Raw genomic sequence first — 27,336 nt, forward strand, 5'->3', positions numbered from 1 at the left:
GAAAACAACCAGACAGACAAAGCGGGAGGAGAAGTCAGCACAATTTCAGGAGTAAGAAAAAAAAATCACCACGGTTACAGGAGCCACACCCTTGAAGCGGGTCGGTGTCACTGCAAGCCCATGCCACAGACAACTGGGGGTCAGTGTCACTGCAAGCCCATGCCACAGACAACTGGGGGATTACCTTCTAGAGAGCGCTGCAGGGGGGACACAGCTATAGGAGCATGGGCTGAAAGGGAGCAAGCAGAAGGCTGTGCACAGAGCCCTGGACGGTGCTTTTCACTGTCTGCCACCCATGCAGCTAGCGCTCTGCAGACTGGGGCTCCCTCTTGCCCTCCTATCTCTTGCATCCAACACACACCAGGCAACTAATGCAAGCTCACTGAGAAATGAGTGAAGAAACCTGGCTTAAGGATACAGAGGCGAGCAGATGTCTGTAGGTTCCAGGCCAGCCTGGTCGATTACACAGTGAGACCCTGTCTCCAAAACTCAGAATAAACAAGTGAAAATTTAAAATGGTATTTCAGACTGCTTGGAAAAGAGAACCCATACTTTGCTTTCTGTATCTCTGAGAAGATCTAATGCCAGCCAGTAGAGGCTCCAGAGAAGAAGCGAGCACTGCTTTAAGTCTACACTCAGCGGACAACAGAACCAGGGCATAAAGGCACCTAGACCTTTGACCTTTGCCTTTGACCACAGGAGCCCAGGTAAGCAACTTCGACTTAAAATATCTGCTGGACAACTTATGGGAGCAGATGCAGAGACCCACAGCCAAACATTAGGTCAAGGACACCATGAGAAAACCCACAGAATAACTAACCTAGGCTCATAGGGCGCACAGAGACTGAACCAAGCATGGAGCTGGGCCCTCTGCACATAAGGTTGTGTGGCCTGGTGTTCTAGAGGGGCTCCTAAGAGTGGGAGTGGGGATGTCTCTGACTCTTTTGCCTGCTTTTGGGACCTTTATTCCCTCCTACTGGGTTGCCCTGTTCAGCCCTAATACAAGGGGAGGTGCCTAGTCTTATTGCAACCTGACATGCCATGTTTAGTTGATATCCCTGGGAGACCTGTCCTTTTCTGAAGGAAAACCGAGGAAGAAGTGAATCTCGGGGAGAGGGAATTGGGAGGGGGGACTGCGAGGAGAGGAGGATGGGAAACTGTGGTCGGGATGTAATGTGAGAGAAGAATTTAAAAATTAGACAATGGACCACTCGCTGGCCTTTTATGGCTACTTCTCAGGTTCTCACTGACAGGCACACAATGAGCAGGGGCTGCTCTGTAAATATACAAGGATTAACCAGACATTCCTAGATAATCAGCCTAACTTGAACTCAAAAAGAAGCAAAGGGCTGAGGCGATAGTTCAGCGGATAAAAGTCCTTACCACGCAAGTATGAAGACCTGGGTCCAAATCCCCAGAGCCCACATAAAAAGTCAGGCAGGGTCTCCTGTATCTAACCCCAGTACTGTGGAAGGTGGACACAGGAAGATCACCCAGGCTTGCTAGCTGCCAGCCTAGCTCTAGATGCAAGGGAATAAAGCAGAGAGTGATAGAGCAAGACACTCAACATCTCCTCTGGCCTCTGCATGGGTGCATGTCCACGTGAACCTGCACACTCTAACACACACAGACAGACCGCACACATACACCACACTCTTACAAATATACGTGGTTAAAAAAAAAAAAATCGAGGTAAAGGACGCTGTGGGTTATTGCTAGGGTGTGCTTACTGACTCTTCAGTATCCTTCCATGTGCTCTGCAGGCTAGATGGAGTATCTGTCCTGGGCTCCAGGACTGGAAAGGTGGGAGATGTGTGAGCCACAGACAGAGAAAGGCAACCGGAGCAGCAGGGGGCAGGAACACTGGGCGTCTGTTAAGTCAGTTTACCTCTGGTTCAGAGAGACAGGCAGAAGCAGGCAGCGAGGCCAAAACGGACTGCTGTTTACTTACCCCTCAACTTGTCACCCCAGCTCCGCAGAGGTGACAAGGCCCTTAGAATCACGAGGGGGTACAGCTACTATGATGTTTGTCTATTCCAGAGCCTGTGTGCGCTGAGACACCAGGACTGGGTTCTAGGAAGGGCAGGTTTTCTCAGGGGGCTTTATACATCACTGGGAGAAACAGCCAGGATGGGAGCACCCCAGTCTTCACACTTGGCTTACAGAGACCCCAGAGAACAGCTCAGGGCCAGGGCAGTGGTAAGGCGAGGTCCTGTACTGCCCAGTAAGATTGGAAAAAATGGTAAAGACTTAAAATGCATGACACAAGGAGAAACCACACACAGAGATGGGTGTGCGCAGTGGAAAATCTGGAAGGAAATTCACACGACTGTCTCTGGGTAAAAGGGTACAGAAGTGTTTTTCCTCATACTTTAAAAGGTTTTCTACGAGAAAACATCTTTCTTGAAAACCAATAAACTCAAAGTTTAAGGTAGCTGACAACACAGTGAGGTGGCTAACTTGCTGGGGCACGAGGTCAGGCAGCTCACTGTCAGCCTGTAAGAGGTGAGACTTAGCTAGTCCTACTTTGATGGGGGGAGCACAGCAATGTGCCCCAACCCTGAGTGCTCACATCTGCCTAGAATGTGGCTGCAGGGAGCCCAAGTTTTCCTTCTCAGAGGTTCCCAGCTCCTCTCTCATCTTTGAGACTACAGATGTACTAGGCTGACGGCAGGGGCTCCTTCTGACTCGGAGGAGATGAAGAAAGAGGTGGGAAGACCTGGCATGCATGGCCAGGATAGTGTTCCTTAGCAGGCAGCCCTGGGCTTCAACAGATCAGGTCGGCAGGGGAGAGGCAGGCTCCAGTGGAGACAGCCATCCGTCACAAATCTCCAGCAAGCAAACCCCATCCCCATCCCCCGCCCCAGACAAAACCCTATCCTTCTAGAAAGAGATGAGGGTGTTCTGAAATGAGAAAGGGTTGGAGAAGGGGGAGGGACACAGGCAGATTTTATGCTCTGGTGACAAACGAGATTGCTGTTTGCTGAAACCTTTTCCCAAAGCGGACCGAGATATGTCAGACTGGAGGAGAGTACACGCTTATTATCAAATGAAAAAGGGAAACAGGGGAGTGAAGGCCCGGGTTAAGACAGTGAACACATGGTAATAGGGAACAGCCTTCTCAGGCAGGGCCGGAAAATGAGGTAGCCGATGGGGACAGAGATGTGGGAATGCTTCCAAAAAAATACGTGTCTCTATGCAAACACAGGTGGACTGGTTTTTCATCTCCTGGGCCCCCGGGAGTTAGGGAGACAGGGCTTCAACATTCAGAAATCCATCAGTGTGTTCCTTAGAGTTTTGTTTTTTTAATACAAAATCCATTCTTACCACAATTTCTGAAAAGTCACATCCTGAACCTCTATATCTTTGGATAACTAATTCTTTAACCCTAGGGTTTGCACTTGGGGTCCCTAAAGTAAAGATGCCAATATATATTAATGAGGCTGAGGGCCTATGCTGAGCTCTGAGTGGGACTCCAAGGGGCCTCCTGGGGAATGGGGTCAGTGGTCTCGCTACCTATCATCAGTTCTATAGTCTTGGACAAGTTACTTTGTCCCTCGGCCTATGTTAACATTAACTTGACCATGAAACAAGAATAAAAACACCTTCCCGCCAGTGCTACTGTGAGTACTGGATGAGAAACTCTATCAGGTGCTTACAACGGTGTTAGCCACAAAGCAGAAGGCCGCATCGGTAGCTCCTATTCCTCGATGTATGCACAAATGACCACACGTGAGAGAGGGGTGGGCACTGGGGAAGGGGTGGCCTGGGGGCTCCAGGAGAGAACACTGAGCTCTATGAGGGCCCTGGCAAGGCTTAGGAAGAGTAGAATGTTCAGAGGGATGATGGACAAGACACAGCAGTTGGCCTGGTTCGTGCTAGCTAAGATGAGGGATGGGGCCAGCAGAACTGTGGAATCTGATGTCCAGAGATCTTATCATATTATAAAGCAGGGATTGAAGGTTGCCATGGAGCAGGGTTGGGAGTGTGTGTGTGTGTGTGTGTGTGTGTGTGAGAGAGAGAGAGAGAGAGAGAGAGAGAGAGAGAGAGAGAGTCGAAGAAGGCATTAGGATGTTCCCGAATAGTTTCACAGCATCTAATACAGTATTGTTTTTTTAATAAGCACTCAAGTGACGGACCTATTTTCAGAGAGAGACCTCTACAGAACTCTCTCAAACATGATATCCTGGGTGAGAAATACTTCCATCCATCATCATCGAATGTGTGTGAATGGGGGGAGGATTCAATCTGCATGGGAAGATTTCAGAAAACCCTTGACTATGCCAAGAGAGTTGACAGGTTAGATAGCCTCTCCCCACCTCCATGCCATGAAGAAAGAGAGGAAAGGGCAAACTCTAGACAGATCCCATCACCACAGGTCAACAGCTCAGCAAATCCTCATAGCTCCTGCAGCCCCTATCACAGAGCCGCATGGGGGGACCAGCTACACAGGCAGTGTGAACGTATTTTCTCTCCCTTGACCTCTTTTCCAGCACAGCCCTGTGAGTGAGCGGCTGCCCTTAGCACAGCAGATGCCCCCCAAACCCTGATGAACCCAGACACAAATGCCCCTGACTTACTTCTTCAGCCACTCCACGATGTCCTCAGCTGTGGACCCATAGTTCTCATACTGGAACAGAAACCGCCCTTTCCTGTGAAATGACAAACTGGCTCAGCTAGGGACACCAATGCCATCGGGGAGGCATTGTACTCTAGAAGGGAATCAGGAGACTTACTCAAAATAGCAGATGGTAGGGTAGCCGCGTACATTGTACTCTTCCTTGATGGTTTCAAACTCTGAGGGGTAGATGTTCATCCCAGCCAGCACCTGAAAGGATGGAGAAGAGACCGGTCCACTATCTGCCCCTATCCATGCCTGGCCTGGCCAGGTGGACCGCTGGAAGAAGACGCTCGGGACAGAGTCTTGCTAGCTGGTGTGTAACCAGGGGAACAAGGCTGTCTGAACCAGCCCAGACAACAATAGAGAGCTTTGGAAAAGCCAGACATCTGAGTTCCAGGGCCGCCCTCCAAACAGCTGTTCCACAAGAAGGAGCATTTGGAACAAAAACAGAGTTCTGAGGGCTGAGCTTAAGAGAGCCTGGACCAAGGCCACAGCCACCAAAGCACACAATGTGTTCAAGCAGGGTTCATCTTTCTAAGTGGCGGGACCAGTGGTGGGACACACTGAGCATCTGTGTAAGGGTCTTGGGCACCTCATGTCCTGTCCTCAGGCTGCCCACCGAGGCTTGATACAGTCATTTCACACTACATGTCTCACGTGTGGCTAAGGAGACCATGGTTCTTACAGTGCATGAGAGATGAGACGTCCACAGGCTTGCTTAACCTCTCCCCACGCCTGACCTAACCATGGGGCCCCTCTATTTCTTCCTGGTAGTGACCCTTGCACTCAGTCTGGTTTGACTATAATTATAAAAGCCTGACAGCGTTCTGGTTCTGGGGCCTCCATGGTCCACACCCATGAATTGGAACTTGAGCAGCTGTGTCGCTGCTATGTGGCTAAACCCTAAGAACCACCCAGAATGTGCTGTCTCCTGAGATGGGCCTTCCTTCCAGGGGCCTTTCTCCCATGGAGCTGGATTAGGGGCTACAACTTTGAGTCTGTTCTCATGGGAGAAAGTTGTAGAATGGTGAACACAGGAAGGCTGGTCATGCTCACAGAGTAGAATAACACAAAAGTGAACGGGAGAACATAAGAGACAATGCAGGAAGCTCAACACTAGATTCTAACAGAGATGGACACGAGGAAAGAGAATAAGGAACACAGTGACTCTGGTGACTTGATCCTAGCATCCGTGTCCACCTATGAGCTATGTGGTCTTTGCAAAGTCACCCTCCCCGAGGCTCCTTGTTTGGAAGTGTAGGTGATGTGACTATTGCAGGTCTCTTACAAGAACAGAATGAGACAACCTAGGTCAAAGATTTTAAACCCAAACCCGGTGCTCTGTGACCTCCGGGTCCTTCTTTCCTGTAAGCCCCGATGGTCTGTGCCATCAGCCCCTTTAGCCCAGAAGCATCTTTCCAATTGTTTTAAATACCTAGCACAGTGCCTGGCAAAGAAAACGCATAACACGGGCTTGCTAAACCAACAACAGGGTTTCCCCCATCCCATTGTAGGATGTTGTGAAGAATATGGGGGAATAAGCCTGAAACAGAACTGACTAGGAGTCCTGGAGCCCCCTATAGGCCACCTGGCTCAGTCCCCAGAGTGATTCAATCTGTTCCAGTGATATCTATCTACCTGGAGGTTCCTTTCTCCGGGCTAATGGATCTCCCTCACGTCAGTGCACACTGGCCACAAGAGGAATCGCACACACCGTCTTCTCCCATCACATCCCTTCTCTGCACTCAATTTTACAATCCTGCTGAATACAGGCGGAAATCCAATCTGTACTCAGCCCATATGGTCTCTGTCTCAATTGTGAATCCTTCTTTCTTACAAATCTCTTAATTGTACACCTGCTAAGGCCTAGAGGTTTTTTTTTTTCTGCTTTCTTTTCTTTTCATTTTTTTAAAGCAAGGAAAAGCCGGGCGGTGGTGGCGCACGCCTTTAATCCCAGCACTCGGGAGGCAGAGGCAGGCGGATCTCTGTGAGTTCGAGACCAGCCTGGTCTACAAGAGCTAGTCCCAGGACAGGCTCCAAAACCACAGAGAAACCCTGTCTCGAAAAACCAAAAAAAAAAAAAAAAAAAAAAAAAAAGCAAGGAAAGAGACAGTCTAAGACTTCTGCACAGGAAGGAAATTGGCATGTCTGCTTCTCAGACACCTTGGTGTGTATCATCTTCCTCATCTTCCTCCCCCACTACTACCACCAGTAGAGTATACACTCTGAACTCCAGACAGACACCTGGACTGCTGTCCGACTCCCCACCTAGCAAATGCATTTTCTTTGACAAGGCTCTTGTCCTCCAGCTTCCTCATCTGCAGCAAGTCATGTGCTTTGATGTTTAAGTGATAACACACGTAAAATCTGTTTACACTCAAGATAAATTGGGTATTCTTGTTAATACCACAAGGTTGATAATCTACTCACATTTCTAAAGCATGTGTTGTCTTTGCTTCTGGTCCCTCACTTTGGGCATTCTGGTTCCCCTGCTGAAGATGCCTAGCCTATTCCCCACCATGTGGCAACCACTAAAGACTCATTCATCTATTTAGGCAAAACCCAAAATCTCTCATCTCCAGAATAGCCTTTTCAAAACACCTATACTTGGGTGTTTCTGTAGCACTTCTGGGCCATTTGGGGGACAATGACTGGTTAATGAGAAGTATGGTGTATGTGTGTGTGTGCGTGTATGTGTGTACGTTTTAAGACAGGGTTTTGCTATGTAGCTCTGACTGTCCTGCAACTTCGTCCTGCAACCAGACTGGACTTGCACTCAAAGATTCTCCTGCCTCTGCCTCCCCAGGCCTGGGATTAAAGGTGTGTGCTCCTACATCCAGGGAGATATGTATTTTTTTTTTTTGAGCAACTTGTAGAAATGGATGCCCAACAGGCACTTCTTCATATTTAACCCTTGGCAGGAACGGTCATGGATGTTGCACAGTGGGGAGAGTTCATAAGCTGCTGCTCCAAGCAGGGTCAGACTGCCAAGACATTCAGGAAGGGAAATGAAACAAGGTCTACAGCAGGAAGAGTGTGTGTCCCCCCAAAATGGAGAGTGTGTCTACTCCAGCTGCACTATGGAATACATAGAATTGGAGGAGAGAAGGCTACAAGCAAGTTAGCCAAAGTCACTTTGGAAAAGAGTTTAGTTGTCAATGCATTTGGTGCTCCATTCAGGTACGGTAGAAAACTACTGGGGTCAAAGAAAATATTACTATCCAGCGGCGTTTCTTTGAAACACAGTCATTCCCTAGTATCCACTGGAATTGGGGAAAACACCAGGATACTGAAATTCTGGGATTCTCATCTCTTCTATGCGATGGGGTAGTATTTGCATATACTCTACAGAAACTCTCTCATATGCTCCAAATTACCTCACATTATCTCCAAACAGAAGACGATATAGATGGTAAATAGTTGTGATAGTTATGACTGAAGGGATAAACTCAGTCTGCACATGTTCAATATAGAACAGCTCCCCCTAAATATCTTAGATTCACTATTGGCTGAATTCACAGATGCAGAGTTCTGGAACACACAAGGTGTATGCACAGGATAGGGCAGGTTGTCAAGGGAGAGTTGTAGGTCAGGAAACAAGTGAGTAGTCTCCAACAAATACCTATGTGGCCAAGCAGAACAAGGTCCAGAATTGTGGATATAGACAAGATGGCGGATGTAGACAAGTGGGGGATGTAGACAAGATGGGGGATGTAGACAAGATAGGGATGTAGACAAGATTGGGGATATAGACAAGATTGGGGATGTAGACAAGATTGGGGATGTAGACAAGATGGGGATGGTGACAAGATGGGGGATGTAGACAAGATTGGGGATGTAGACAAGATGGGGATGTAAACAAGATGGCAGATGTAGACAAGATGGGGATATAGACAAGATGGGGATGTAAACAAGATGGCAGATGTAGACAAGATGGGGGATGTAGACAAGATGGCAGATGTAGACAAGGTAGTGAATGTAGACAAGATGGGGGATGTAGACAAGATGGCGGATGTAGACAAGATGGGGGATGTAGACAAGATGGCGGATGTAGACAAGATAGTGGATATAGACAAGATGGGGGATGTAGAAAGATGGGGATGTAAACAAGATGGCAGATGTAGACAAGATGGGGATATAGACAAGATGGCAGATGTAGACAAGATGGGGGATGTAGACAAGATGGCAGATGTAGACAAGGTAGTGAATGTAGACAAGATGGGAGATGTAGACAAGATGGGGGATGTAGACAAGATGGGGGATGTAGACAAGATGAAGATGGAGATAAGATGGGGATATAGACAAGATGGGGGAATGTAGACAAGATGGGGGATGGAGACAAGATGGCGGATGGAGACAAGATGGCGGATGGAGACAAGATGGGGATGGAGACAAGATGGTGGATGGAGACAAGATGGGGATGTAGACAAGATGGGGGATATAGACAAGATGGGGGATGTAGACATGATAGGGAATGTTGACAAGATGGGGGATATAGACAAGATGGGGGATGGAGACAAGATGGGGGATGTAGACAAGATGGGGGATGTAGACAAGATGGGGGATGGAGACAAGATGGGGGATGGAGACAAGATGGGGGATGGAGACAAGATGGAAGATGTAGACAAGATGGTGGATGTAGACAAGGTAGTGAATGTAGACAAGATGGGAGATGCAGACAAGATGGGGGATGGAGACAAAGGGGGTGAATGTGAAAAGAGGTGTTTGTCGAGATGCAGGATACACTGCCGAGGATTCAGGCAGCTCAGTAAGGGGCTTGAAGGAAGTCTACAGGTGGAGGGAACAGTCTGCCACATGGCAGGAAGAAGAGGGGGAAATCCTGACTGTAATGTGTAAGCTATCAGATATGTGGTACTGGAGCTTAGGAAATGAGCTTGGGCAGAAGCAGGGGCACAGAGATCATGAAGGGGTGGACTATGGCAGGACAAAGAAAGCACAGTGCCAGGCATGTTCTGCACTACAGAGAGAATGCAGGCTTCAGAGGCACCTCCCCCTAGTGAACCTGATGAAGGGACACAGAGGTAGTCAGGAGGTGGAGGGCATTACACCTACAAAGTGCACCATCGCTTACACATTTGCGCCTCTCAACCCAGAGGGCCAGCATCATCATCCCCATTTCATAGCTAGAGCAATGGAGGATCCAAGGCTCAGCACCTCGCTGCTCAAGAACTCCCAGCTGGGCAGTGAGTGAGTGCCAGCACCAAGCCTGACCTTTACAAGTCTGTAAAGGTCATCAGGACCTTTTACCAGGACCATCACACTTCCATTTTACATCCACTCTGTCCAATCGTGGCCGAGGCTAACGAGAGACTGGCGATGCTCAAAGGCCCAGTGTGGAAGGGGCCAGGGCCAGGAAGACAAGCACATGGAGGCACAGCTCTTTCTAATGCTGCTGACCCAGGGAACAGCTTGGCTGCGGACAAGGATGCCAATTAGTTAGCAGCAGGGAGGACAGATGCCCATGACTCACCACTGGCCAATGTCAGTGCCAAGGGGGCAGATTTGAATTTAGAAAATGGCAAAGGCCACATATCCCTGGCCTGACCCGACTTCCTGTATGACATCATCAGGTCGGACACCTCCCACGCTCCGGAGCAGAAGACAACTTCTGACCCTTGTACAGGCACAGCCAGACCAAAAAAAAAAAAGGCCTCAATGATGAGGAGGAGGCTGGCTGCTCGCTGCTCTAGGCAAGCTGGGTTTTAGCAGAGGGTAGGGCAAGCTTCTGATGCCTGGGGAAAAGAGTCCACGTCAATCCTGCTGTGCTCTGTGTGCAAAGGCAGAAAGCAATCAACACCTCTGGGTTGTCCAGCCCTTCTGTCCTGTCCCTGGTTTCTGGGAAGGTACCAGTGCACACTGAGTCCCAGACCAGAAACCAGGAATCTAGTGCAAGTACAAAACATTACAAAAGCCGCTTTCCTAAGAAACTAAAGTGGAAATGGAACGAAGCAAACCTCAAGCCAGGAAAAATGTGAGTTACAGACACAGATGCCCTGGGTGGAGGTAACTCACACTTGGCCTTCACTGTGCTGTTTCAAGCTTCCTGGCTTGTCTATAATGTCACTGGTGGAGCCAGAAAGGGCAACTTTTAGAACACCAGATTAGGCCCAGAAAGGAAGCGCAGGTTCTCTGAACACAAGTATGCTTCAGAGCCAACTTCATGAAACATCCCGGGATAAGCCCTTGGCCAAGGGCAAAGTCCCTGCCCTACAAACCTCCTTCTCACTGTGTTTCTGAGCTCAATAACTAATACTCTAGATTCCTATAGGAGGGGGGGAATGTCATTCTAACCCAGGAGTGATACGCTCCAAGCTCCCCATCTGTCAACACAGACCGGGTACCTTCTACGCCCCTGCTGAAGAAACATACTTGACTTGCATGCGGCAGCTGCTTCCAGGAAGGCCACAGATCATGAGTGCATGAAATTGTAAAGTGATAAGACACAAAAGCAAAGGTGGGTGGCCCTATGTGCGGGCACAGACAGGTCCTGTGTCTGTGGCAGGGTGGTAGGACTCTGGGGGAACACTGAGGTGGACAGTGTGGCAATGGCGGAGAACGGCCCGGAAAGCGCATATGGCTGGGGCTGGCTGGGGTCATTTGTATTCTGATTTTAGGCTTGAGTTACTTGACAGTTCTATAGAGTTTGGAAGTCGAGCTGAGTAGTTTCGAAGTGTACACAGGCACAGGTAAGGAGAATGTGGAGGATAATTAAGTCTTTTCTTCAGGCTAAATAATCTTAAAATATGGTTATCTTTTGAGGCCCCAAAAATGAGCAGTGAATGTCCCCAGAGTGATGTATATGTACCTGAAGAGCAAATGTCTTCAGGCAAACTACTAAAAATTCACTAGTGAGAAGCAGGCAGGACCCTGGTGTTGCCCGAGAATGAGGTCAGCAGAGAAAACACTGGTTCCTGTAAGCCAATCTTGCAGCAGGCTATTCCCCGTCTACACGATAGCGCTTGTGTTGACTTTGAACTAATCCCCACTTAATTTGATCCATAAAGATTGTGATGCTGTTTCAAGGCTTCAGATCTCCCATAATGGGACGTGGGCCAGACTCAGTGAGATGGCTCCTATGATACAACCTTCTGTGAGTGGTGTATGGATTTTTCCACGCTCCTAAAAGCAGCAGATGCTTTTCTGTTGCCACCAAAAATGCTTCTGCTACTTATGGGTAAGCGCAGAAAGGGACAAACATACCAGAGACGCAGTCAAAGCAGGAACTCAACGAGACATCTGCTCACCCACGTTCACAGCCTCTTTCGTAACAGCCAAGAGCTAGAAGCAACTCAAATGTCCAGAGAGATAAATAGAGAAGTGGCAGTGTGTGTGTGTGTGTACATATGTGCATATTATACAGCTTTAAAAGAAAAAAACATTGTGTCACATGTTACAACATGAGTGGGCATAGAGGACAACAAGCTAAGCAAAATAAGCCAGTTACAAATCACAAATACTGTATGATTCCATTTTAATGAGGGATCTAACCTCAAAATCACGGAAAGGCATAGACCAAGGCTAGGGGCAGGGAGCAAAGCGGAAATTCACAGTGAGCTAGCTGACCTGGAGATCTGTTTCACAACAATGTAAACATACTCAGATCTGTATGTTAATATGTAGCTGAGGTGGTAGGCATAACAAGCGTGCTCCTGACTCAGCCTAAGGAACCGACAGATCTATGGCAAAGAAGACGGCTCTAAACAGGGCAGAGGGCAGGCAGGCTGCAAGCAGCCCTCCAAGGTAGACCACAGCCCAGCAGAGGGTAGGCAGGAGGCAGGTAGCCCTCCGAGGTAGACTTCAGCCCAGCTCCTCCTCTCTGAGTGTCTGCCTCAGTATGTTGCTGTACCATGCTGCTAGTTCTGGCTTCTCTAAAGAACTGCTTCCCCAGATGCAGAGATCCACAAGTAACTGATGTAGGAAGTCCTACTGTATATATGTTGCTTTTATTGGTTAATGAATAAAGAATCTGCATTGGCCTGTGATAGGGCAGAGTAGAGCAAGGATGGGGATGGGGAACTAAACTGAATGCTGGGAGAAAGAAGGTGGAGTCAAGAGATGCCATGGAGCCACCAGAGGAGAAAGATGTAAGCTGCTAGTTGGAACCCTGCCGGTAGGCCACAAACCTCGTGATAAAATATAAAATAATAGAAATGGGTTAATTTAAAAGATAAAAATGAGCTAGAAATATGCATAAGCTAATAGACTAAGCACTGTTGTAATTAATACAGTTTCTGTGTGATTATTTCGGTTCTGGGCAGCTGGGAACAAACAAACAGCCTCCATACAACAAGTAACCACTAGGCTGAGTTCCCAGAGTCTAGTTGAAGAGAGGGAGGAGCGATAATATGAGCAACGGGTTCAAGACCATGGTGGGGAAATCCACAGGAACTAGCTCACCAATTCCGGACTGACAGCTACAGAACCTGCATAGGACCAAACTAAGCCCCCTGAATGTAGGAGACAGTGGGTGGATTGGGTAGTTTATGGGGCCACGGGCAGTACATCCAGGATCTATTCCTAGTACATGAACTGGCTTTTGGGAGTCCGTTTCCTATGGAGAGATACCTTGATCAGCCTAGACACAGGGGGAGGGCCTCAACATAGGAGGTCACACCCTCTCTGAGGAGCAGATGGGGGATGGGGTGGTGGGAGCTGGATGAGGTGAGGGAAGAACTGGGATTGATACATAAAATAATAAAATAAAAATGCTTCCCTGATGGTTTCTCTTCATCGTGTTCCCTAAACGTAGGCTTTCTGGAACCCACTGGCTTCCTCTCTACCTCCCTACATGTTTTTCCTTTCTTCTTTTGGGGGATTATCTACAGTCTTGGTTCTATAACTCTCCTGTCTAGGCCTGCTTGCTTCCCTCCCCACCCCCTCACACAGAGCCCAAAGAGGAGGGGCAAGCCTGATTTCGGGGAGCCTGCTCTGAGTTTCCAGTGTACCCCTAGTACCACCAACCCCTTTCCCTCCCAGCAACTGCTAATCCACTTTTGAACCTGTGGTGGTCTAAATAGGAGGGGTGTCATTACTAGTAAGTGTGGCCTTTTGCAGTAGGTGTAGCCTTGTTGGGGTAGGTGTGGCCTTGTGGGAGGAAGAGTGTCACCGTGGGGGTGGGCTTTGAGGTCATAGATGCTCAAGCACATACGTGGCACACAGCCTTCTGCTGCCTGCAGTTCAAGACGTAGAACTCTCAGCTCCTTCTCCAGCATGACTGGCTGCATGGCTCCACACTTCTCGCTATGATGATGATGGACTAAACTTCTAAATTGTAAACCAGCACCAATTAAATGTTTTCCTTTTTAATAGTTGCCATGGTGTCTCTTCACAGAAATAGAAACCCTAGCTAAGACAGACCCCAATACCCAAAACACTAGACTTCAGATGCGCTGCCCTGGCTCCTTGGCCCTGGTTTGCTGTCTCCTTGATGTGTTATCACTGGCCTCTGACAGGTGTCAATCACTCCTGCCCTGCAAACGCTGCAGTTAGTTCTCCCCTTTCAGAGAACAGGTCTCATCTCAGAAGTAACCTGGGCAGTGCGGACTGGCAGCGTCACTGTTCGGAACCTACCCTCTCCAGCCCATCCCAGACCCAAGTGAGAACCACTAGTTCTGCTGGCCCCCAGGCCGTACTTACAAAGTGGCCTCGCACTTGGGTGGCAGCCTTCTGGAAATGTGGCATGATCCTCTTGCACATGCTGCACCCTGTTGGCGGCAGAAGAACCACACCTAGTTAGAGTGATGACTATAGGGCCTGTGCTCCCCTCCCAACCCCCACACCAGGCCAGCAGCCACCCACAAACATCTACACCATCCCCTCACACATTAGAAAGCTCAGGGCTGACTCAGGCCCCGTGGAACCCAAAGTACAGGAAGCAAAGGCCTGGCTGCCAAAGAATTTACAGGCACATTAGTTCCTCCATGGATCTCAGATGGGATAAGTGAAGGTGCCAAAGAGACAGCAAAGCCCACAGTGTTCCAGCGTGGCTGGCCTGCTCCATAGCAACATGGGGAGGCAGGACAGATGTCGAGAGCAGCCTCTGACACGCACAGCTAAAAGCTGCCCTCCTTACCCAGTCAGGGATGGCAAATGAAAGAGTCAAATGCCACTAGGAAGGAAAATTTGTGACTATAAGTACAATGACTTTGGGGATTTTCGTGCCTCTTCTCTCTCCCATTTACAAGCATAATTAAGCCATAAACTGGAGGAAGTCGGCATGAAAGGTGCTGGCTCTCGCAGGTGGGAAGGCATGAAAGGTGCTGGCTCTTGCAGGTGGGAAGGCATGAAAGGTGCTGGCTCTCGCAGGTGGGAAGGCATGAAAGGTGCTGGCTCTCGCAGGTGGGAAGGCATGAAAGGTGCTGGCTCTCGCAGGTGGGAAGGCATGAAAGGTGCTGGCTCTTGCAGGTGGGAAGTGCACTGGGCCAGGACTGAGGAGTTCGGAGCTACTCTTTACTCTGCCTGCTGATAGCCTTGGCCAGCTTAACTCCTTTCTGGGCTGTCTCTCCTTCTGGCAAAAGGAGGAAAACAGACCCCCAGCCCTCCCAGCCCTGCACAGGAGCCAGAGGCTCTTCTGCCCTCTCAGGTTTCTGTGGTCTGAATAGTCATGCTCCTCTCTTGGGGTGGTAATGCCCCTCACACCAGCATTGGTATACTTGTGGCAAATATCTATTATTACTTCAGAGCAAGCCTGGCATAAACCTGCTCCTTCATCTACACCAAATCAGAAGAGGCCATATTTCTGCGCTGACCCCACTGGGCACGAGGTCCAGCTTGCTCAGTCACGAGGAATTGTAACATGCCAAGCTGTTACCGTTTCTGACAGCTTCTCTGCTGCAAAGAAAGCCTTGAGAGGCGTATCTGAGGGTCAAAGGATCCAGGGCTGCCTGGAACTACATGTCAGCTGGGTTCTCATCTCAAAGAGCAAGCCATGCTTCAATCAGTGGCAAGCCGACACACTCACGCCCTGAAAGGCTGTGAGCAAAGAATCCAGGTGGGAGGGGCTTCTCACTTTCCAAGGGCAGAAAGAGGTATGGAGTATGTGAGTGTGTGTGTGTGTGTGTGTGTGTGTGTGTGTCTGTCTGTCTGTCCTCTTCCTGGGACTAGCCAACCCTTCCTGGTAACAAATCTACTAGGAGAGACAGATGCAAGAAACTGTGACACAGACCATCACCAATGCCCTACAGCCTTCTCCCCAACATTCCTGCCTGACAGATGGGTACCCAGACGCACACCTCGACCACACACTACCAACCCTGAGCTGGTGAAAGGATGCAGCACCTGTCCTGGAAAGTCAAGTGGCTCTCTTTTGCTGGCTGGTCACCCTGGCCTGGGCACAAGCAGTGGCAAAAAGCTAGGAAGATGACATTGCCCTCACTGTGGGAACTCCCCGAGGAGATGGAAACAGGGCAGTGCTCTAGGGGAAATACACAAGCCAAGACCACGGCAGGGAAAGCAGCAGACTGCAGAGCAGAGACCCTACGTTCCAGGGACTACGGTCCCCATCTACATCTGTCTGCCCTTGACCCTTGAGGGATAGGGGATGTTGGGCAGGTGAATATCAGTGTCCTTGAGGGTTATGGGACTCTGGTTATGTGAATCTCAGTGTCCCCGTCTGTGAAGACAGTGCCTGCCCCATGGGTTCTGTGCAGAGATATCCAAGACAGCGGGAGTCACTGGATGCCCAGGATGCATCTCAGCTCAACACAGGGTATGAGTCAGCTCCTCATCCGCAGTGGGAGAAGTACTTTCACAGGAGGAAGGGGATGCCACACCATTCCAGGAAGGAAGGAGGACATAAGTGTTTCTCTTGCACTTCACTGCCTTTCTCAGCCAGGAAGTGTGCTTGCCCACCAGCCCAGCCATCCCTCAGGAGCAATGCGCCCCCTGTCTCCTCAGCTGCAGCCTCTCTGTACCCTGCAGCAAAAGCACTCCCCAGCCGTCCCAGGGGCAGGGGTCAACAGTTCTGCATAGAGAAGGTCCTGGGGGAGTGAGAAAGGACAGGAAACCCCAGACTAACCCCATTTCCAACCTCACTACAAAACAGAGCTGGTGCCATGCTTCCCATGTAAGCTCCTCTTTGGGGGATTCAACTGCGAGGTAGGAAAGAGGTAAGATTAATTATCACTCTTGCAGCCCCAAAGCCTGAGCAGACAGTCTTTTTATTTTCTCATTAATTCAGTGAACAAACATTTACTAAGAGAGCAGCAGGGCCTGGGGACCCAGATGCCTTGTCACAGCTAAGGCTCCCACTGTCTCTGGGTTTATTCATCTACAAGCAATCATAGGATCAGAGTCCTGACAGATTGTCGGGGTAGGGGATGGCTGTGAATCCCAGGAGTGGGGCCACAGCAGCTGGGTTGGTCGAGGCATACTAAAAGCCGGAGTTTCTTTCACTAAACACACACATGCACACATAACAAAAAGACCCGGAGTCTCTGGGACCTGGCCACTGTCCAATCGGACCCTCCACGGGAAGATGAACTGAGCGAGTCAGTTTTCTTCCTCCCTTCCCACCACTAATATGATCTGTGACACCTTTGAGGCTCCCCACTCCTCCAGCCTCGGCTTTCTATTAACAAAAGACAGTCTCTGCAGCCATGAGCAGCACAGGCCCGCTGCCAGGAAGCCTGGGAGTGGGTGGGGCAGACGGCGCGAACATCAGGCTGCAAGTGCTAGCGGATGCGCTTTTAACATGACTGATGGCGGTCCAGGGAACCTTGGGTGGCTAGGCTAGTAACCTGGCCCTGCCTCCCGAATGCACCACCTAAACACACACACACACACACACACACACAGAGTTCTACAGCTTCATTTCACCAGTGTGTTGACTCCTGGAGGTGGAGACAACTCAAGGGAGACCCGCTCCTCCGGGTGCCAAGGAGGGTGACTTCTGGACCAATCTGCAGCCAAATGACTAATAAGGTCCTCAGCAAAGGGAAAAACCTGCTGCGACCAGCTCGTGAGCATTACCAGAGTGAGCCATGGTGAAACTTCAGACATGGGCAACTGGGCTCCTCCTGCCGTCACCAACACCTCTGAAGGCAAGGAGGCTGGGAAAGAACTGTTGTCATGAACAAACTACAGGTCAGTCAGGCAAAGCCACCAGAACCCCAAAGGGGCATGTGGCCCGAGGTGTACACCAACACACAGGGAACAAGGGAAGGGCCTCTAGGCAAGAAGCTTCCAGAAAGGTGAAAGACAGGCTTTCAAGAGTCAACAGAAGTCTGGTGCCACAGACTGTGCCAGTCACCCCCACGATGCATACTCCTGGGCACAACCTCCTCCTACAGCTGACAAACTCTCTGGTTTCTAGAAGGGTATGTGTAGTCCCAGGGTCAGAGTTCAGAGCCTTAACTGTGCTGAGTTGGGACTATGAGACTGCAGGAGCGGTTAGAAAGATTGTATCTCTGCTACTAGTACTCAGCTGTCCAGCAGCCATAGATACTGTATCAATGTACATAGCAGAGTTCCAATAAAACTTTATTACAAAAACAGTGAGCCATGGGGCCATAATTTGCTGATCCATATCAGAGGCTTATGAAGCAGCAGGCACAGCACACAGTTTTCCAATAAAACAGAATACAGTAACCATCTGGTACGGGACATAGCACATGGTGAGGGTACGTATGGTTCTGTGACACAGAAGTGGCTTATTTACATGTAATTTACATAGAGTTACAGTGCAGGGCGGTGATGGGAAATCTTTTCAAGCCTGTGAAATGCAGTTAAAAGGTGGGAAGCCTGTTTTCTGAAAAGTGTGGAAACTGAGCCCAGAGAGGTGGAGTATTTGGCCAAGCTCATCTAGCTCACTGGGAGCCAGCTGGCATCAGATCTGGGTCTTCCCGCTGCCACCTCAACTGTCCTTCTGCCATTTCCTACAGCCTCAGGCTTCATACAGCTACGGAGCCCAAATCCCCAGGTCCCACTTTGCCTCACCCTGGTCCCCTGGTCCTGCCAGCTGACACCAGCAGTGTTGAAGGAGCTGGTGTCGCAGAGGCAGACAGGCTCGGGGTGGTGAGGAGTGGCAAGTCCAGGGGCTGGTGGGCAGCAGCAGAGCTACAGCAGGCACACAAGAGGGGGGCACGCCCTGAAAACTCCAGGGCCAGAGGCAGGAGAACGCACAGATAACTAGAGGAGACAACCTGGAGCATCCAGGGTGGTGAGGGCAAGAGCCTGCCAATTTGACAGGAGAGAAAGGAAGAGGACAGCAGGAAGATGGGAGCCAGTCAGAATGGCCAAGGGGAAGGGAGGAAGGTAGAGAGACGGGGGCCCCAGGCAGGCCTGGCTGCCCATCACCAACAGTTTGAATGGACTGTGGCCCAAGGAGCATTCACTTACAGGGAGCGTAAAACATCATGAGGAGTGGCTTCTCTTCTTTCTTCAGGAGCCGTCTGAAGTCCTGAGGCATAAAGAGAAAACCCCAGGAGGTCACACGCAAGGAGACAACATGGGAGCTTTTGGCCCCAGAATGCAGTGATGGGAGGTATGGTGGCGAATGCTTCAGAATTCACATGAGACTCAGTCATAGCCCAACAGGAACTGGAAGAACCTAGGGCTGCCCTATTCTAGACAACTCTGCCATCAGAGAGGATGAAACACAGGGTCTGAGGGGATAAATGGTTCTTCCAAGTCACTGGGCGAGGTGACGAAGCCGGAGTCAGTTCCTAACTTTCAGTTCTACCTATAAAACCCAAAGACATCAAGGAGCCATTTTTCTACAAGCCTACTAAAAAGACCAGCCCTCCACGTGATTTTACGAGTGACTGTCTCAGTGAGGATAACAGTTTTCATGACTGCTCTTTGTGACCCCGGGAATCTCCTGACCGAAGTACTGGATGATGATGAACCCACACCAGCTAATTCTTCTCTGGCTTCAGGTCTACCACCACCACAGGTCCACAGACCCACAGTGCCCCGCGGGACAATCCAGGGCATCATAAACAGATCATCTGTATTTGTGAAACAGTTAGATCACTGCCTGGCACATTATTAGGTAATATAAAATGATCCATTAAATAACCGTGGCCAATAGAAAAAGGGAAATGGGTGTCACAATGCTCTGATGACTGGTCCAAGAGGGAGCCAACGGAGGAGGAGAGAAGCGAGCCCGCTGAGGGCCGTAGAGAAGCCCTGCCACAGAGCATATTTTGATTACAGTTAAGTTCCTCCAACCAGCTTTCTCAGAAGAAAATTAGAGGCCTTTTCTTTTTGAATAATAAGGAAAATAAGAGAAAATTTCAAAAGGCAGCTTTCTGACAGCAACATGGCACGGAGTAATAAATGACGGCAGGCCCGCACGATGGGATACAACTGCGGCATTGAAGAGCGGGGTGGAATAGTTAATGTCACACTAAGATGTGCATGTTAATCTGGGGGGGGGGGGCAGGTATAGAACAGCATATAAATGCAATGACGTGCTTCTGAGTAAAAATATTTATATATGCATTACCTTAAAAGCCTGGAAGCCTCCACAAATATCAGTAGTGGGCCATCTCTCAATGAAGAGAGGGAGTGATTTGTGGTTTTCTTTTATGCATAAGCTACACTTTCTAAATATTCAACAGGGAATGTGTATTACTTAGACTTTTTTCAGCTAGATAAAACAAGATTGTAATTTTTGTGGGAATCTAAAACACTCTGTAAAAAAAAAAAAAAAAAAAAAAAACCCTGAAAAAAAGCTAACCTTTATTTACAGTCACAATTGTAATCAGATGTTTACCTCAAAAACAACCAAAGAGGGAGGCTTTAAGAAATGCGGTATTAGGGATATATAGCTCGGAGGGAGGAAGTCTGCTCGGCACCCAGACCCTGGGCTGGAGTCTCAACACTGGGAGTGAAAATCATGGCGTTTGAGAGTGGTTAGATGCTGAGTCTGCAAGCTGGGGAACCAAAGGCATACAGAGCAGCTTCCAAAGGTGAATGAAGATGAAGTGAGTTCGGTAATGAGATGCAGTCAGTACCAGGTAGACGGCCACCTCTGCAGAAATGGCTGAGGAAGGCTGCAGGGGGCTCTGGGGAGTGCTGGTCACTAGCTCTTGGTATCAGGCAAGTACGTGAGTGATCCCTCCTTCACAGTTTCATCTAAGTTTTAAATTTTTTTCTGAGGAGGGGTTAGGGCTTAAAGCATGATTACATTTCGATCCTAACAACCTTCCCACAGATATCTGGCCCTAACTGGCGATAACAGAAGCAGAGGGAACAGATTACCTTCTCACTGTCAATGTGGACAACATCTTTGGCTTCAGGATCTTCTTCCCACAGCGGGGGACCCTTGGGGTCCTTCAGAAAGGCCACTATGGACTGAAGGGAGAAAAAGGAAAAGAAACCAGGGCTTTGGTCAGGAAATGGGTGAGTTGGCAGACCCAGAGACCTACTCTGCTACCTGTCTAAATATCCAGGCACACCAAGTGCCAGTCTTGGGACTGCATGGGGCACTGGCTGGAAGGGGGAAATATTTCTTGTCCATGGACATCACCACTAAGTGACCTGAATTTATTCCCAGCACGTCCCCCAGGCCTTTTCAATCACATGGCACCACTGGTCAGCTGATGTGGACATGCTTCTCTACCTTGTACCTTGAGACAATAAGCAGGTTTCTTCAGCCAGAGACACTCCAGGGCTTCAACTACAAATCTTCCCCCAGGAAGCCTTTCTGCTCAACTGAACAAAGGCCTCCAGGCTGCTGCGAAACACATCCTCCCACATCCCTAAGCCCCTCTCCTGTCAACTTCTAGGCATGTAACCGCAGCGCTTATTGCCTGCTGGGGAGTTCACGTTCTACACTGCTGATGAGCCTCGGAGCCTGGCGTGTGAGTCAGTGGGGCCAGGGCTGGGAAGCACCAAGCCAAACTGCCCACCCCAGTGGCCTGGTACAGGCTGGGGCACTTCTTTCCCTGGACCCTCTGTATCAGGGCAACGAGGCTGGGCTTTTTGTGGGTGAAGAGTTGGCTCCAATCGGAGAAGGATAATGTCCACTTGCTCTCCATCCTCACCACCCATAACACTTCACTGATGTAGACAGAAATGACACCTCAGTCTGGGGAGATGTTCAAGGTGGGTGAGAACCAGGAAAGGTGCCTCAACCTCCTCTCAGTCCACTCGCGGCTGAGGGGGACAGCCACAGGGATCTTCAGAGTCCCTATTTGATAAAGCAAAATTGCTTATTTTGGGGAGCTGGAGAGCGGGCTCATTAATTAAGAACACTGGCTGCTCTTCCAGGTTGATTTCCAACAACCACATGATGATAAATAACCCTCTATAACTCCAGTTCCAGGGAATCCAGCACATTTCTCTGACCTCCACAAGCACTACCTGCATGGGGTGCACACATAGGAGGACATGCAAGCAAAATACTCATACACATTTTTTTAAAAAAAGATTTCTTATTTCAGCCAATTTTATCAAGTGTCAGCGAGCAAATGCCAAGCTGAGGGCTGGGGAGGAAGGTGAGAAGAAGGACAGAAAGAAGGAAGGCTGGAGAGAGAAGGGAAAACGGCGCTTAATGATGTTGTGCCATAGCAGAGGACCTTGGTGGGTCTATTGTTTCTGGAACCTCCTATGTGGGAGGGGCTACTACGGGACAAGGAGCCACGCTTTTAGAAGGTCTCTTTCCCATAGCACTGCCTGTCTGCCCAGATGGAATGATGAAGTCCCTCCTAGCAAGGGAAGGACAGCCATTTTGCAAAAGTTAGACCTACCCTTCCTTGATCGCCTGTCAACACTTCATCAGGACAACATACGTCAAACAGCACGGACAGTGCCTTTCCAGAGCTTACACTTACCACAGCCACAGAGGCAGCATCCCATCTAACATGGGAAACAGATGCTAGTGGGTGTCCACCTGACTGCTATTCCACAAATACCTAGTATGGTGTTTTCAATCTAGAGCGCACAAAATTAAGACTCTAGTTTGGAAAGTGTGGACCACCTTGCTATGTGCATATACACTATTTGGTCCCTAATTCAGTAATCAGGGGGATCAGGAACATAGGACTGGTCAGCAGTTACTGCTTCAGAGGACTTGGGGGGAGTCCTGTCTCCAGACTCAGCATGAGCTGAGCTTCAGAGTTCCCACAACCTGCTCATCTCACCTCTACCCAGAATCCAGAGGAAACAAAAACAAACAAAACAAAAGGGAAACAATTAAAACAGTCATGTTAGAATCCTGCTGTTTGTGTGGGCGCATTTTCATTTAACTAAGGCTCAACACCACCCACGGGTTCTTTCCAACTTTTAACGAGTCACCATGGGAGTCGGCACCTGGGAGCCCACTCAGTTCCTGAAGCACCATTAGCAGGATGCTCAGTATCCAGACAACCAAGAGAATGTTATGCCTTCCTCTGCCCTATTCTCTCTTGACCCTCTGAGCTGGGAGATTCTCCGACTGTGGCTGCCCATTCTGAAACCAAAGACCCTGCCCAATGCTCATCCTGACGCATTCTTTGATGCAGAAAGAGATATATCCAGGAGTGTGACAGAGACCACTCTTTCCCCTTCACCAGCCTGTCCCTGGGCTTCTGGCTGCCTCCCTGACACAGAGTTCTTTCTGGGCAGCACCATTCCTGCTCAATGACTCCAGGGCAGACCTTCCAGAGGTCCAATCACAAGCCAGCCAATCCTTCATCGATGTGTAAACAATTCACCCATCCTGCTTCCCAATCACACTTTGCTCCCGGGGAACATGTGTTCTCTCTCCAAGGACATTAGTCGATGTCACAACACAGAACACGGAAGGCCAAGCAACTCTAGTTGGAAATAGATCTCCAAACCTCAAAATGGGTGTTAAGAGAGTATAGAAATAAGCAGAGAGCCCTTAAAGCAGAACCTGTGGGTCATGATCCCTTTGGGGGGTCACATATCAGATCATTTACATGCATTGTCAGACATTTACATCACCATTCATTACAGTAGCAAAGTTACAGTTACAAAGTAGCAACAAAAATCATTTTATAGTTGGGGTCATCACATGAGGAATTGTATTCAGGGTCGTAACATTAGGAATGCCAAGAGCCAGTGCCATGGAGGGTACAGCTGTAGCAACTTCAACACAGAGGTTTGGGTAAATAAGGAATGCCCTGTGAGAAGGGCAAGGGGAGCTGAGCACTGACAGCTATACACACAGCTGAACAGACAAAAACAACTGGAAAGGGATGGAGAGAGACAGGGCAGAGGGTGTAACACAGTGGTAGAGCACCTGCCGAGCAGGCACGAGGCCCTAGGTGCATTCTCCTGTGTGGTAAAAGCAAATAAATGGGACGGGGGACATACAGGCGCTCAGAGATGAACCTTGTCTGAGCTCAGCTCAGGTTAGAACCGGATGAAATGCATAGCCAAGGCAGGTGATGACTCTGGACCAGAAGCGTGATGCTGGCGTGAGGCAGAAGATGCTTAAGCTGAAGGAGAGCTGAGGGCGGCAGAAAGGTAGCTCCTCTGGGAAAGCCAGGCGGCACCTGAAAGCTCAGGACTACACTTATCCTTTTATAAGTAGGCTTTCCATCTACCTATAGACTGGAGAGTAGCAGGGACACTTGGTGGTATCTACGTCTCACCTGGAAGGAGCCACATCAGCTTGAAGCTGCCGATCTGCCCCAACGTTTACCATGCTTACCCAAACACCGGGCAGTTCATGCCCTTCAGTCTACAGATAGCCCCTGTGGGTACCCTCACTGATGAGGAGATGGTTTTGAAGCCAGAGCAAAAGGAGACTGTGACCTCTGGAGGGGGGAGGGGTCACGATATCACCTGCCCCAGTAGGTGAGTCCTAGGCATTCACTGACAAGGCCCGGGTCTCCCCTGTGTCAACAGCGATAACCCTGGCTGGATCCTCTGCTGACATCAAAAGTAATGATAAGGACCCTCAGGTGGTCAGGAGGGGCCTTTGTGCAACCTGCCCTTTCTCCTTTCAGGGAGACCTGCCAAGCATCTGGTGTCCACTCAGGCTCCACCCCACTGAGAGGGAGGGAGGCAAATTCACCTTCAGCGTCACAGCTCGGTCGTATTCCATGTGAAATGCACCATCTCTGTCAAATAAGGAAAAGGCATTAACTTTAATATGCTTCAGCTAACAAGACACTGGAACTCTGTGTGTGTGTGTTTAATATGCTTCAGCTAACAGACACTGGAACTCTGTGTGTTTGTGTGTTTGTGTGTGTGTGTGGTGCACGTGTGTGCATGCGTGCATGTGTCTGTCTGTCTCTTTCCTCTTGTCTTTCTAATAAATAATGGTAAATACAGTGGGAAAATCATTCTAAAATAAACTAAATCCAACTGAAACCTGGTGTTCATTGAGACCACCAATAAAACTCTTAGCACTTACTCTGAAATTGGGAATTCGCAGGGTCACTTACTGGTAATGGAATAACTCAATCTTCTTGTCCTTTGGGCTGAGGTCAACTTTCATCTTCTTGCACAATTTTCTACTCTCTGCGTCACTGAAAGACAGAAATGTCGGGCACCATTTGTTACCTGGAGTCGTCACATAGGTGTTGACAGCAGAATCTGCTAGAGATCTGAGAAACAAGGCAGGTGACCTAGAATTCTCAGGTGCAGATGAAGACGGTGGCTCTGGGGGACCTGGAGAGTAACGGACAGGGTGTGTACTCTGCGGTGGTCAGGGGAGGGACAAGCAGGAAGGGAGAGGATGTGCTGCCTTAAGAGACCTCAGGGGTGAGTCCAGTCAGGGGAAGTAAAGCACTGGGAAAGTGAGGGGGCAGGGAGCTCACTGTGGTAATAAATATAAACCTGAAGCCAGGGACCATAGGCCCAGTTGCTTAGGAAGCTGAAGCAGGAGAATCACTTGAGCCCAGGAGATCACGACTATGGCGGGGGGAGTGAACGCCCTACAACATGGCCTGTCACCTGGGGAAGTTTAAAACAGCCTGGCCTTCTGCTTCAGAATCTGTGGAAGTGGCACCACAGCAAGATTCTGCTTCTGAGGCTCTGAACGTGTGCCACCTGCTACAGGCCATCTGTCTGGGAAAAGATAACGCCCTGCCATGTTGGAGATGAGCTGGGGTTTGTTAAAAAGCCAGGAAGAAGAGCAGTGCTTTGGTTAGAGAAGCCTCTCTCTCCCTTGTCTGTGACTATACTAGGAATCCTCCTGGTACGCACGGCTTGTCCGTCGGGTACCCCATCACTGTTCAGAAAGCACCCGTGTAGGACCTGATCTAACTGTGGTATCCTTCCAGAGGGGCCAATAAAACCTCCGAGTGTGATGCTTTACACCAGCATTACCCAGGAACGCAGTAGAAACACAAAGGCCCTAGTCCATACCCCCTATACAACTACTCTTGGAAACTTGAGCAAATGCATCCTAACACCACTTCTGGGCACCTGCTATATGCTGTTGACAGTGGTTCTCAAGCTTTCTAATGCTGCGACCCTTTAATACACTTCTTCATGTTGTGGTGACCCCCTCTAACCCCAACCATACGACTGTTTCCATTGCTACTTCATAATTGTAATTTTGCTACCGTTTTGAATCATCTGTAAATATCTGATGCGCAGCCCATGCAAAAGGATCATTCGACACCAAAGGGGTCATGACCCACAGGTTGAAAACCACTGTGCTGTGGGAACTATTGAGTGAGAGTACTGGTCTGCACAGGTCCTTCTTCCTCAGCTCCCTGACTCAGTCCCCTAGAGACCCCCTACTCTGACTGTTCCCTTTGCACTCTGACCCAGGAACCAGCCAAAGGCAGCCAGCTGTTCCATCGACCCAGCATCCTGGCTGTCCTGTAAGGACCATGTCTCCAGGTCTGAATGGGATCAGTGAGAACATTCTGGCCATCAGACAGCCACTCCATGGATACCTGGCCACACAGCAGCAGTCTCCAGGGAAACTGTGCTGCTGGGTATGGCAGCCGCCTGTGGGAAGTTATCTCCCCCACCTGTCTGCACACCTCACTCCACATACAGACGCCAGCGTCACACAGCTGGGCTGGGGCTCCAGAGCAGATGGGCTCATTCAGCCCCCCAGCTCAATTCTCCAAGCAATACCATGAGCAGACAAACAAAACTGCAGGCACCAATGTAAGGGAGAGATTTTCAGATTAAGAAAACATGTCTAGAGCCGGGCGATGGTGGTACATGTCTTTAATCACAGCAATCTCAAGAGGCAGAGGCAGATGGATCTCTGTCTCTGTGAGTTCAAGGCCAGCCTGGTCTATAGGAGCTAGTTCCAGGACAGTTAGGGTTGTTACACAGAGAAACCCTGTCTCGAAAAAACAAAACAAAAAACAGAGGTGGGGGAAACATGTCTGGCTGGGTGGTGGTGGCACCACCTTTAATCCCAGCAATCAGGAAGCAGAGGCAGGACCTTTGAGTTTGAGGCCAGCCTGGTCTAAAGAGTGAGTTCCAGAACAGCCAGGGCTACACTGAGGAACACTGTATTGAAGAACCAAAAACAGAAAAGAAAAAAAGGATGGAAGGAAGGTCAGTCATCTGGATGAAGAGGGTGCAGGTGGATGCGGATGGCACCGTGCCCCTCCTCACCCAGGTCTCCAGCATCCCTCTCTCTACAGTCCCAGATGTTTGGTGACCATTGTGGCCATTACCTCTTCTGATCACTGGACTGTGAACTGTTATGGGATATTATTTTAAGATGTGTCACATTCTTTTATGCTGTGGAACGTTTGTTTAATGATGTAAAGATGTATTGCATTCTTCTATGCTGCATTTGTTTACCTCTCTGAAGC

The 27,336-nt window shown here is 49.4% G+C and overlaps 1 protein-coding gene across 1 annotated transcript in view; it reads right to left on the reverse strand.

Moving 5' to 3' along the window:
* Positions 1–27,336, reverse strand: part of Pdia5 (protein disulfide isomerase family A member 5) — an 89,598-nt gene that overhangs the window by 30,318 nt on the left and 31,944 nt on the right. Inside the window, exons 4-10 of the mRNA XM_041673175.1 lie at positions 24,988–25,071; positions 24,615–24,660; positions 20,849–20,941; positions 18,980–19,040; positions 14,279–14,346; positions 4,737–4,828; positions 4,581–4,652 (exon numbers count right to left, since the gene is read on the reverse strand). Of these exons, the coding sequence (XP_041529109.1) occupies positions 4,581–4,652; positions 4,737–4,828; positions 14,279–14,346; positions 18,980–19,040; positions 20,849–20,941; positions 24,615–24,660; positions 24,988–25,071 (516 nt within the window). The remainder of the gene's footprint in view (positions 1–4,580; positions 4,653–4,736; positions 4,829–14,278; positions 14,347–18,979; positions 19,041–20,848; positions 20,942–24,614; positions 24,661–24,987; positions 25,072–27,336) is intronic.

Source organism: Microtus oregoni, unplaced genomic scaffold (assembly GCF_018167655.1).
Source record: "Microtus oregoni isolate MIOR12 unplaced genomic scaffold, Mior012 000023F_ref0000262, whole genome shotgun sequence".
In the NCBI taxonomy this organism is placed as follows: Eukaryota; Metazoa; Chordata; class Mammalia; order Rodentia; family Cricetidae; genus Microtus; species Microtus oregoni.